The sequence below is a fragment of the Epargyreus clarus genome, unplaced genomic scaffold (genome assembly GCF_041222505.1).
Source record: "Epargyreus clarus isolate Ecla_fem2 unplaced genomic scaffold, WU_Ecla_fem_2.2 ptg000035l, whole genome shotgun sequence".
Classification (NCBI taxonomy): domain Eukaryota; kingdom Metazoa; phylum Arthropoda; class Insecta; order Lepidoptera; family Hesperiidae; genus Epargyreus; species Epargyreus clarus.
In genome coordinates, this window is record NW_027332240.1 from 2,837,428 (window position 1) to 2,851,015 (window position 13,588).

General features: G+C 35.8%; 1 protein-coding gene across 6 annotated transcripts in view; it reads right to left on the minus strand.

The window, feature by feature from the left end:
• LOC140756619 (uncharacterized) overlaps positions 1 to 13,588 on the minus strand; it is a 79,381-nt gene that overhangs the window by 17,886 nt on the left and 47,907 nt on the right. For all 6 annotated transcript variants that reach the window (XM_073092164.1, XM_073092160.1, XM_073092162.1 and 3 more), the window contains 2 exons: positions 3,035 to 3,184; positions 1,857 to 1,952 (listed from right to left, as the gene is read on the minus strand). In XM_073092164.1, the coding sequence (XP_072948265.1) occupies positions 1,857 to 1,952; positions 3,035 to 3,184 (246 nt within the window). The remainder of the gene's footprint in view (positions 1 to 1,856; positions 1,953 to 3,034; positions 3,185 to 13,588) is intronic.

Sequence of the window (13,588 nt, forward strand, 5' to 3'; positions counted from 1 at the left end):
ATTATGTGAAGAGTTTTGTCAGTCGAAGAGAGTTAATATCCATAAATTACGATTTAATAATATAGGTTTAGTTCGCACCAAACTGCTCGTACGCTCAGAAGTTGTTGCGAGCAGGTGTAGCCATAAAATTTGCTATGACGACGCGATTCATTTCTATATTCAGAGCGGACTAGTAGTTTTACGCAGACTATAACTAGATGATAGTAAGTTGCTACTGCCACCCATGGACATCTGACAAATTGTACGAACCACTCTGCCACAGATTAAAAAAGGCAAATAATTAAAAGATGCGATGGACCACTATTTAATATATCATACAATATACTTGAAAGGGAGCGTTATTTTGAAAAATAAGTGCCTTATTTTATCAATACCCTAATACTGAAAATATTTTAATTTTTTTTGAAGATTTTTTCTTTCAACATGTCAACAGGGAATCACAGAAGACACATTTCACACCACAAAATATAAAGAGTTCTTCCGTAAAATAAAAAGAAACCTTACATAATGAACGCAAATTAAACTAAACCAAAGCACCATTAAAGAAACCTTGGATTATCTGAACCACTATTGTTAGACGCGGAAAGACAGACAGACAGTCGTGCAAACTATTACGACCTTGTGTATTGTGAGGGAACCATTACACCGACCGTATAGGGTATGATAGCCTATTGTGAGTTTAATTGCGGATCATGTGCGGCCATCTTAGGTGTTAAGATGGTGTATTGTTTGGACAAATGAAAATAAACTACGCATTTGTACACTAAAAGAAGTTGAAAGGTGGTAGAACCCTCGTGGTTCGACTCCGGCGGCACCACCACCACACCTATATCTGCCTCATAACAGCAGTGTTAATCGCTGCTGTGTTCTGTTTGTAAGGGAGATATACTTTTCCGAGGCATTCAGCAGCGCATATGTGACCGACCTCAGGTAGTTATATCTGATCCTATCCGGAGTTGATTACAGATGTCCATGGGCGGCAGTAGCGATATACCATCAGGTGCTCGTGCTCGTCTGCTACTTCTATATTATATTAAAATTCAAAAGATAAAAAAGATTTCTTGTGTAAATCTTAATGGATCTTTAAAAAAGCAACGTCGGGGATAGTCAAGAGTTGATGGGTGATCACGAGCAGTTAAACATACACGTGTTCATGCTTCGGAGGATACGTTAAGAACTCTTTTAAACTTACGTCCTAGTCATAGACGCTGCACAAACGCCGGTTTGGTATTAACGTTAAAAAAATGTATCAGACGAATAAACCACTGTTGGATTCGCTTATCAACACAAAATTAAAACAAGAAATAAAATGAAATGCCATAGCCATATTATCGTAGCGTTATCATGGCTGCGCATACCTACTCCTATTAAAGTCTACGTTGAAAAAATTGTTTTAGGAGCCGTAAACCTTCGATTTCGGCTGGTGTAATTGGTTAACTATCCTTAGACCTTGTCACATCTTGGGCTTTGAAAGTATTATACCCGAGAGACTCGTACCCAGCTGTGGGACGTAAAAGAGAGTCTCAGACCCAACCAATATTAATCTACCTTTTGTAGTAGACGGCGCGATGACCGATTTCTTAATTAAATTTTGACGTCTCAATTAAGATCGAAAACGTGTATTTATATTTATTTATAACTCGAACACAGCGCCATCTAATTCTGTGATTTTTGGCACTAAACCAACATATATAGTCAGTATGAGTCAATTAGGTCTATAAATATATAATTCAATTATAACTTCACAGCGATCCTAGTATATCTCCTAACCATCATCTCAACTAAACAAAAATGACAAGTCAACTCAAGAACTAATAACAACTGACAAATAACAGAACACACCAAGCAAAACTTACCTTGAAGTAAACTTCGACGCCGTAGATGAGGAAGAAGATGACCACGATGAACAGCAGCACGGCGTAGCAGCCGTAGAAGATGTGCTGGTACGAGATCTGCAAACAAGCATATTGTAAATTAATCTAGACTTGAACTAACCCCCTATTCCACGGACGCCATGACGTATCCAAATCAAACATATTTAACAGGTACTAAATTGGCGACGTTGCCAAAACGTCGCCAGATATGATACGTGTCACATGTTTCAATATGTTTTGTTTCGATAGGTAGCTGGCGAAATAGCTGTGTATCCATAAATTGGAACCTGTTCCTAGTTAGATTACCTTATAGATCTCCATAGGCGGCGACCTGATGGTATCATACATACCAATTCTTGGCCAATTTCACGAAATAATCGTCTTACCCTAAGTTCAAGTTTAAAATATTAAGATTTTAATTAAAATCCAGTTTTTAAACCACTAATCGATATCAAACCAATATTATCCCTCAAATAAAAGTGTTTACTAAAAAACCCAGAAACGTTCTCCCAGATCGGACTAAACAAATTTAAACTTAAACACGACACGGCGTAAAGCGTGGGTGCCGTTTAATGACACCCACGTTGATTAACTGAACTACATTTGTGGCCGGACAAACGTATCGTAGATCCATTTTATTACGATGTTCAGACGTACAAGGCTATTTGGTTCAAATGTTTTGTGACGTCACCTATTTAAACGCGGTAGAGCCCTTTGTGGTTTAGCTACAGTGTTAAGTACTGCTATGTTCTGGTATGAAGGGTATGGGTATCAGGGGTAGAAACGTATTTACGACGCTTTCCAACTTACTCCTCAGCGGTAGCAACGCATCCGTCATCGACCTCAGCTAGGATTCCAACCTTGTTGGGGTTTGATTAGAGGTATCCGTTTTTGACTCAATGCTTATTGAAATAAGGTACAATTTGGTACAAATTTATACAAGATTTGCCAAGTTACGTCCCGGGAGTATCTTGAAAACAGTTTCCAACAGTTCGAGTCAGTTTCCAACTTACTCCTCAACAATTTGTTTTTATCTGTGGCCTCCCTCAGATAAAAACAAATAAATAGGCATCTAATCTTATTCGTATTCATGAGCGGCAGTAGCCACTTACCATCAGATGGACCGCACGCTGCCACTCCTATATTATAAAAAATCTCACCGTGGACTTTGGCAGGGTATCGGCGACGTTGTTGGTGAACACCTCGGCGGCGAGCAGCGAGTAGCTGATGATGTTGAAGGTCACGAACGCCAGGAACGACTTGGACAGGAACCGCGGGCGCTCCCAGCGGATGTCGCGGAGGTGGAACACCTGGGGACAAGAGAACGTTGAGTTAAAACGATGTACTACATAGGGTTACTTATTTAAAAAAAAAAAATTTAGAAAAACAGTAAATTGATTCCTCGGAAAATAAATTAATCTAATATTCCATTCATTAAAATTTAAGTGTCTGTTTGTAATATTATAATAACAGCTCATTATTAATTTCAAATCAAAAGTATATACGGCACTTATAACAAAAAGAAAACAATTATAATATAAAGCGTCAATCAAATCAGATGGTGTCAGCGTAAAGCGGAATGAAAGTTTTTTTTATGAAATTCTTGACAATGTCCTCTATATAGTCCTATGGTCCTATGTAAGTATTAAACCTTTTGATAACATAAAAGTTAAAGAGATATAATATGGACGAACAACAATACGTAAACTGATGAACCCATAATGCATATTTGTAGTCTCAAGCAGAAGAAAGAACGCAGTCATTTGTAGAACAAACAATTCGTATTGACATATTATTATCCCTTCTACGTTGTCATTATGCCGACCGTTCAAAGAGTCAATGTCCCTATTTGGGTTGCCAAAATTACTAACTAGCTTCTCTTTTTAATAATCAATCTATCCAATATTTGCCTACTAAAGATCGTAATTTGGCAATTAGCGTCAATTAGGAGTCGTCAAGTTTCGATGTATGTTAGACAAAAATTGGTTATTAGTAACAGTTAAATTTGTTATTATTAACAGCATAAGTTAATAGGAGGTAACTGTCCATTAGAGTTTTTTTTAATAATGTAAGAGTAGCAGACGAGCATGCGGTCCACCTGATGGTAAGTGGCTACTGCCGCCCATGGACATCTGTAATCAACCCCAGATAAGATAAGATATTCCTACCTGAGGTCGGCCACAGATGCGCCGCTACCCGAGGACTAAGCTGGAACGCCTCAGAAAAGTCTGTCTCCCTTACCACACCCTTCAAACCGGAACACAGCAGCGCCTAATACTGCTGTTATGAGTCGAACCACAAAGGGTTCTACCACCTTCACCTTCAACCTTGTAAATGGAGGTTAAATTTAATTATTTCATTGTTGAAGGTGGTAAAAAACCTCCGTGGTTCGACTGCGGCAACGCCACCACACCTATTCCTGTCTAAAACAGAAATGATGGGCGCTGCTGTTATATATTTTTATTACCTACCATTCCTATACAGGAAATATATGTTACAAAAAAATATACAAAAATAGCACCTTATGTAAAACATAACAATTAAGTCAATAAATAACCACGCATAATTGTGTAATAATCAAGTGCGAAAATAAAATAATCAAACTAACAAGTTTATGTCAAAACCTGTTCTCAAAAAATTATCAAACAGCACTAAAACAATTAAAAAGCCTCTTCCAAAAAACAAAATTCCAAAGGCTTATGTAAATTGTTTTAATAAAGGATGAACATCTCGTAACGGTTGTAAATATTTGAAGATTAGCCAACTCTTTGTGGCTCGTGTCCGGGATCACTACCTCCACGCCTTTTTGTACCTAATACAGCAGTGTTAAGCGCTGCTATATTCTGGTTTGAAGGGTGTGGTAAGAAACATACTTTTCCGAGGCGTTCCAGCTTAGTCCTCTAGGGTAGCGGCCCATCTGTGGCCGACCTCAGTTAGGAATATCTAATCTTATCTGGGATTGATTACAGATGTCCATGGGCGGCAGTAGCCACTTACCATCAAGTGGACCGTGTGATCGTCTGTTACTACTATAAAAAGATTTGGTTCCAACTTAGTGTTCGGATGTTGCGAAACATCAATTGCTCAATTTTATTATACGAGGCATTCCAATTAGTCCTCAGATGTACTAACGCATTTGTAGCCGACATCAAGTAGGACTCCAATGCTATCTGGAGATTACAGATGTCCATGAGCAGCAGTGGCTACTTACTAAGGTGGACTGCATGCATCGCTACATAGATTTTATAAAAAAAAAAAAAAAAAACAAGACGACTTATATTTCTCACACACAAGAGGTCATTTTGGTTTCCAATCTTTATGGAAACAAAATACAAGGTTCGATTAAATTCGTCACAGTACGCCATTAAAATGGCCAGTAATTGCTTCAACGAAATAAAAGTTGATTGAAAATCATAACGTTATCGTAAGAAAAAATAAAACGACGGAAATAAAACCGTTCGTTTGATATTCAATGGTGGTAATAAATGTTGGCTTATGATTCCATTGTTATGTGTAGTTAGTCATGTCATCGAGACCACAGCTACATATAATATTGAAATAGCAGATGAGTATTCAATCCTCCTGATGTTAAATAGCTACTGCCGCCCATGGATATCTGCAGTCAACCCTAAGACTGGATTCCCACTTTAGGTCGGCCGCAAATGCGCCGCTACTCCTGAGGAATAAGCTGGAATGCTTCGGAAAAGTATGTCCCCCTTACCAAATCTTTCGAACCAGACCACAACAGCGCTTAACGCTGCTGTTAATACAGAAATAGGTGTGACGGTGATACCACCGAAGTCGAACAACAGAGGCTTCTACAAACTACAACTTCTTAAAAAAAACGTAAATGTTGCTGACCCGTGGAAAATTTGGATCTTTGTTTTATTAGTATTGTGGGGCCCCATCTCTTCCCCGTCTGAAAAATCTGGCCCTGCACACATTCAAACACTGTATGTCATTTACACACCCTTACGTCATCAGAATCTAGTCCAGTTCCAATGTCACAGTGACCTCGTTAGGGTCAATAAAACGTCAAAAAGATCACTTCACCAACAACTAATACTATAATGTAGACCGATCGAGGTAAAATCAAAATCTGGCATGTGAAGGGTTCAACTCAGGGTCAAAGAACTAGTATGTAAATATAGAATTAATTAAACAGATGTAATTAATAGTATCGATCAACTTTACTATGTATGTGTTACATGGTACATATTTATATGTGATTTTTTTGATATTTTCAATACGGTTTTTGACAAATTGCTACATCCATACTAAACATAGCAATATATTGGATGCTACAGGCACAGACACAGAGATAGAATAATGTAATATAATTTCACGTACTTACGAGGATTCACTTGAAACGCCTCGAATATGTGTATCTGCCTTACCCCTTACACCAGGATACAGCAGCGCTTAACATTATTATTAAAAGGCAGAAACAGGTATAATACTACTCTGGACCACGAAAGTCTCCACCCTAAATTTATAGACCAACTATACATTGAAAATAGTCACTAAGCTTTTACTACAAGCCTCCTAGATTACACAGTTACATACGTATTCGCTGACCTTAACATTTGCATAAGACCTCTACCAATGTTATGGACATACCCGTATTAACAATTATTTAGATAACTAAACATTTCAAAATATGTGTTGACCCTAAACCTAAGCGAGTAACACTTCCCTTTTGTTGACTAAAGCCCTTTTCTTAAAATAAATCTATGTAATTTTTGCCTACTAAAGTTCAAAATTTGTCAATTTTTGCTTCCCTAAAATGTCAAATTCTACTCAACTAGGGAATGATTATAAATTATTAGAGAAAACTCACTACTAAAAGAATATAGCCTATCCCTGCCACAATTTAGACGACTCCAACGACACTTCATAATATCCGTCAAATTGTTCGGGCTGCTGGAAATACTAAAACACACACAAACATACGCTCAAAAACCATTACCCCCCGCAGTCGGTCAAAAAATGACAAATATTTTGAACTCAAATTGGTTTTTTAATGCTTATACAATTCTTTCAGAATATGCTAACTGTACTAGCTTTTGGACATAAAAATAACCCATCTATAGAGTTAAAATTAAAACTACTTCGCAACATTCCGCTACTAATATGTATGATGGTATATATTTTAAACTATGCACTATGTAAAACCTTCCTTCCCACAAAGGATGTATGCAGATGCAAAAAAAAACTGTATTTTTTATTTTTTATAATCCATTTCACAGTTACATCGTTAAATCAATTCTAGTTGAACGTCCATCTTTTAATTTACATTTTACTAAAGTTCGCGTGAACTACAAAAAGACAAGGTGGATTACTCTTTTAATTAGCCATAAAACGCATTGCGAAATCAAATGCCGTGACGAAACTTTACCGATGTTTTACTTCGTCTACGCATGACGATGTGCGAAATAAATATTTTTATTCTAATGTTTGACACAAAGAGAAATCTCAGTTTTATTTGTACATGTACGTAACATGTACTCACATATGTACATAAATGATTAAATTTGGCATATACCACGCACTACAATTAGTTTTTTTTTAATAATATCTATGTTTAATATTTAAAAAAATGCAGTCCATCCGATGGTAAGTGGTTACTGCCGCGCATAGGTATGTAATCTACCCTAGATAAGATTAAATTCCTACGTTAGGTTGGCCGTAGATGCGTTGGTATTCCTAAGGGCTAAGTTTGAATGTCTCGAAGAAGCCTGTCTCCCTTACCATACTCTTCAAGGTAGAACACAGCAGCGCTTAACACTGCTGTTATTAATAACAGAAGAAATAGAAATAGATACCCACGGGTGCTGTCCAAATGTGTTGTATTATTTATAGTACACAAGTGGATGGAATAGATATCAGAATTTAGTTGTACTCTTGTATGTTCCGTGATATGCAAGATGGTAAGCCAAATTACATAGATTCATTAAAAAGATTTTATTCGCAGAGACCGTATACATACGCGGTACGTGTCGAATGTTTTCAAACCACCCAAAACGCCTCTGATATGGTTTAGCGACTGCTATCCAATGATAACAAACGGGACCAAGGACTTAACATACCCTATAAAACACGGAAGTGCGTATGTTGCTTAACTTTATATAGTCCACGTAAAACTGCTAGTCCGCTCTGAATATAGAAATGAATCTCGTCGTCATAGCAAATTGTATGACTACGCCTGCTCGCAACAACTTCAGAACGAACAAGCAGTTTGGTGCTGACTATACACCATTAACGACATGCATGATCCATGCACAACACGTTTCAGTGTGACTAATAATAACTATTGAGAAATAATAGGTAATCGGAAAACGCGTGAACTTTATGAAAAATGTAAAATACACATTTGAAAAAATACCTAAGTACAAGTATCTATCTTTCCTTATTTAACACATAAGATCTACAATTGGCTACTTGACACTTTTTGGGAAACTGTTTTAATGAATTCATATACGTATTATATATGCCTTTCATTGATCATTTTTTCGAAAAAAGGGCTATTTATTAATAAAAAACATATTTTTATTACGGTAAACGGAACGTTACGCCAAAACAGGCGGTCAAGTGTCATTTCGTAGCGTGACGTCAACACATTGAAAATATAGAAATAAACTTCGACGCTACACATACTTCAGGGGAAATCTTGGGAATTATTTAACTTTTATTAGAACAAATGCAAGAATGTCAAATTACAAGGCGTGTGCAGTGACGATGTGTACAAGTACGATCGCTAAATATCCTAACAAATTTGCTTATACAAGTTCCTAAACCCAAATCTCATAAACGTTAAAGAACTTGCAGATTCTTATATGTTTAAATCCTCTGTTTGCAAGCAATGACATTTTATACTATTTATGTAAGAGAAGTATTATTGAGAAAAAGGAATAAATTGAGTAACTCTCGAGTGATTCGTCAATTCCAAATCATTGGAACGGGACGTAATCAAAACAAAACAGCAAGTGGAAGTATTCATATATTTAATATAATATATAGATGTCTATGATAAGAATATAATTATAAGACGTCTATGAGAATTCTATTTTAAGGGCCCATTCTGTAATTAATAGGACACAATTAAAATATTTCATGACTGTGTTATTATTGCTTGTGCATGTGCACTGATTAACTTATAGGACTGTATAATTAAAAATACATGATTTGCTAATATTAGTATTTTATTAACCGATTTCTTTGTTTATTTGGTTTATATGGTTCTATTAGTGAGTACACACAGTAGAACTTTTGTATATATTTATCATATGTTACAGTTACAATAATTACTACAGAATACCTAAGCTAAATTTTTGTGCTGCTTGCGTGTCTGCTTTTCTTCATTACTAAAATTATTTTCCGTAACAAATGGATATATATTTTTATCACTGTCATTTTCAGAATTAAATTGCAATGCAATAATAGGAACTGTATGGTCACTTTTCTTTCGTTCATCTTGTTGGGTAGGTTACGCAAGTAAAGAAGTACTATTTCCCGTGTACTTTACTTTATGTATTTCAGACTGGTGCCCACTTTCAAAACTTTTGGCTCCTCACTTCTTCTAGGCAGGACAGTCATCACATTTTCATTTTCATTGATGTACCTTGTGTTCAGGACAACTTTTACTTTTCATGAAACACAAACTTGCCTTCCTCTTAAACTGCACATACTCTATAACGTCGTCACTATACGATTGTCGGGAAGATCTGTAAATATAAATATAACCAATTAATAACCTTAAAACAGTTCACATAAGAATATAAGTATATTTAAAAAAATCTTAATAATCACTTGAAGACAACCTTTCTTCTGTCTGAAGTCAGTTAAGAAATGTTTTAATTGTCCGATATGATTAAATGTAAATATAAATAATGTTTTACTTACGTTGTTTATTTGATATTTCCATAGGTTATCTCACGGAAGTTTTTGTATCCATTTTGATTTATTGCACTGCATATATGGAGATTCTTTAAGCAGGTTCACGCTATCAGCTTTAATATAGTATGGCTTCATTTCGGTTCACAACATATTATAAATACAACCAACTCTAACAGCAAAGGATTTAATTATTATTTGTCTTGTTTGGTTTCGATGTAGTGACGTCACATGACATTTGAGGCAGCACTGTCGCCGTTTTGGGATTTAAAATCCACAGATAAAAAATCGAAAATTTCTTTTTAAAAATTAAAATACTTAGAACGTATTAAAAAATAAATGAAATACTGCATAATTTATGTTTACTTATAAGCTATCATATCCAACATATTTCATATTTTATTGTTATAACTGTCAAGTACCCAATTGGTCACGGGTCTCCCCCACTTTAATAAGAAATCTAACAGTATATTCATAGGAAATTATCGTCATCTTCGAGTAAACATTTTCTGTGAATTCTGTATCATAACTTAAATTAGATCAGTATTTCCGCAATAGAATTTCCTGTATTTTCAGAGATATAAATAAAGAGTAAAGATTGATGTACATAAGTTATTAGGATTTTAGTTATTAGGTTCAAGTTTCGTCAATTTCAGTATTATAGGTACACTAGCTGACACGGCAAACGTTGTGTTGCCATATAAATAAAAAAATGTTAAAGGTGAACAACCCTTATCACTTAGGGGTATGAAAAATAGATAGTAGCCGATTCTTAGACCTACTGAATATGCATATAAAATTTGGTGAAAAACGGTAAACCCGTTTCGGAAGAGTATGGTAACTAACATTGTGACATGGGAATTTTATATACATTATGTATAAGATAATTTGGTATACAGTGCTACTGTATTCTATTTTATGTGGTCTAGAACCAGAGATGCAGCTAATCTCTATGTGATCGCGAGTGGTCGCCGTCATATACTTATCCGGAAGGTCAATGAAAATGTCATAGGGATTTTTTACGTGGGATGAGTGGAGGATAGTGTTAGAGTATGTTTAAACATACAAACGCGGAACGCTAGTATAAAGGTAAAATTGACACAAAATTGAGTCAGATGAACCAGGGTTTCTCAAACTCTTAGCTTCGCCCCCTATGAAATTTGAATTAATCGCAAACAACATTTAAATTAAATTAAATTAAACAAAAAATAGAACAATACAAGTATTTTTTCTTAATTATAGAAAAAAATTGCAAAAGTAATGGTATAGAGTATAGCTTAGTACAGAGTGTTGAAATATAGACATACTTTTTGGACGATTCTTATTGTCTCGTTTTTATCTGTCATTTTTGAGCTGTCACTTGCATCCACGTATCTATGCTTGTATCCGATATTCTCTCATTTGAATAAAACTAGAAAAACTACAAATTGCTATTTTACTTTATAGAGTAGTGCTTTGATTTGGTTAGCTAACTATCCGTTACTACATAAATTTTCGTCTAGACCCCCGAGGGGTACGAGTACTACACACTTTGAGAAACCCTGACTTAGACAAACGTTAAAAAATAGCAAAGCCAAAACCACAAACGCTTAAATAAATAGCAAAATCAGTGTTATCTCACATCTGGTTGTTTCGCCGAATCCGGTTACTGTTTACAGTATTTAACGACTTGTTTTGAAAAATGAGTGCAACCAACGAACTTATGACACCTCAGCGACCTCTATTCAAACTTTATGACTTGGAAAATACTGTAATTTCTTAGACTATTAAAATTTCAGAATTTATATCCAGCTCTAATGGTGCTGGAACCAGTATGTTTTGACCGGGTAGGTACCAGCGCCACACTTATTCTAGAGTGAAGCAATTCTAACGTTTTGGTATAAGGGTGGAAGGGACGGCGGTTGAATTACATGTAACGAGGCGACCATCTTAGTATTTAGGAAGGGGGGGGGGGACCTGTCGTCTGCTTCAGGTAGAACCCGAGTGCTGTGTGAGGTTAGACAATTAGACATAGATGAAGACGGGCGACTATGAACTTATTACTTATTCCATTCCATTTCTTAAATACAATAAAACTTAGACTCAAAATATTCTTGAGGAAATGCTTGAACACAATATGGACTTAAACTTTTCTTGAGTATATGCTTGTTTTTCTTTAACAATTTCTTAACAAAAATATTTAAAAAGATTGTAAAAGGAACCAATATCTACTAATTTGCACATACCTGTCTGATGAGTTTAACAATGACATATTAGCAACGTCCACACACACAACAAAAGCTAATGAAATGATCGCATGATGCCAGGATATTCATTGTGATGAGCCACAAAGACACATACGGCACGCAATAATTAGACACGTGTACAACAATAAAATTAAAAGTAACAATCGTGGACATAATTGAACAATGCTCGTTGTTTGGGATTCAATTGCCCTCTTATGTCCCACTGTTGGGAATCGATTGAACCCGTAAAAATGGGAGGACTTGACCCATAGCTCTAATCTCTTAGGATTATCTTTTACGCTGCTTCAATGAATTAATTAGTAAAATATTGCGACGACCACCGATTACATATCATCCAATAATATAACAACAAAGACTGACAGCTTAACGTGAACTGAAGCTCAAAAGCGCGTATGTTCAGCCACTCACGGTCATACATCCAGACCGCCTGACGTTTAAATACATACAATTTCTACACACATTATACACTATGATGTTTTGCACAATATGAAGTGCATAAAAATCTACGCAATTAAAATATCACACATACAACGTAGAAGTAAACCTAGATGAAAAATAAAGTTATTATCCTCATACAGTTATTAATTCTGACATAAAACGGTCACATGTAAATATGTTACGTTCTGTAAAGCCGGTCCCACATATGTCCTTCCAACACGTTAATTTGAGAGAGGACACAGAACTGTCGGAAATATGATACGCGGAATGACAATTTTGATATGGTACAGAATTGATATGAAAAAACAGACATCCCCAAATAAATACGAAAATTTAAATGATACGATTCTCTTTGCCCAATAGGAACAGGTTTTGAAGCTGGTAAAGCCCTTTGTGGTTCGACTGCGACGGCACCACCGCCATACCTATTTCTGCCTCATAACAGCAGCGTTAAGCGCTGCTGTTGAGGTTTGATAGGTATGGTAAAGAAAACATACTTTTCTGAGGCGTTTCAGCTTAGTCCCCAGGGGAAGCGCCATTAGGTAGACTGCATGCTCGTCTGCTACTCCTATATTATAAAAAAAGGTACGCCTAACACTGCTAGTGTAAGGTACAACAAGGTAGGTGTTATGGTGGTTGATGGTGGATGGTGAACACATATAACCCTAGCCTAAGGAAAGTCTCGTATCCACAATTCAAACATATATGGACATTAAGTCGCCTTTGCTGATAAGCATCATAATGATTTGATACGCCAATTATACATATATAGATATAATTTTCGTTACATCGTACTATAACAATAATATAAATATTATATACATTGTGTTAACATGCGCATAGACACTCCCTCTTTATTCTTCTTCATTATCATTCTCAATATATATTTTTGTTGTTGGCATGCGGTCCACCTGATGGTACGTGGTAATTGTCACTTATGGACTTTTGTAGTCAATCTCCAATAGAACTATTTACTTCAGCCACAAGTATAATTCTATCCTGGTAGATTATGTTTGAAATGCCTCGCGTATTTCTCCCTTACAAAACAACCCTTCAAACGTATTTAGTGTGTAAAAAAATAATGTGGCGGTGATGTCAACAAATTCTACCTACGAAACTAATAACGTAATTTCATTG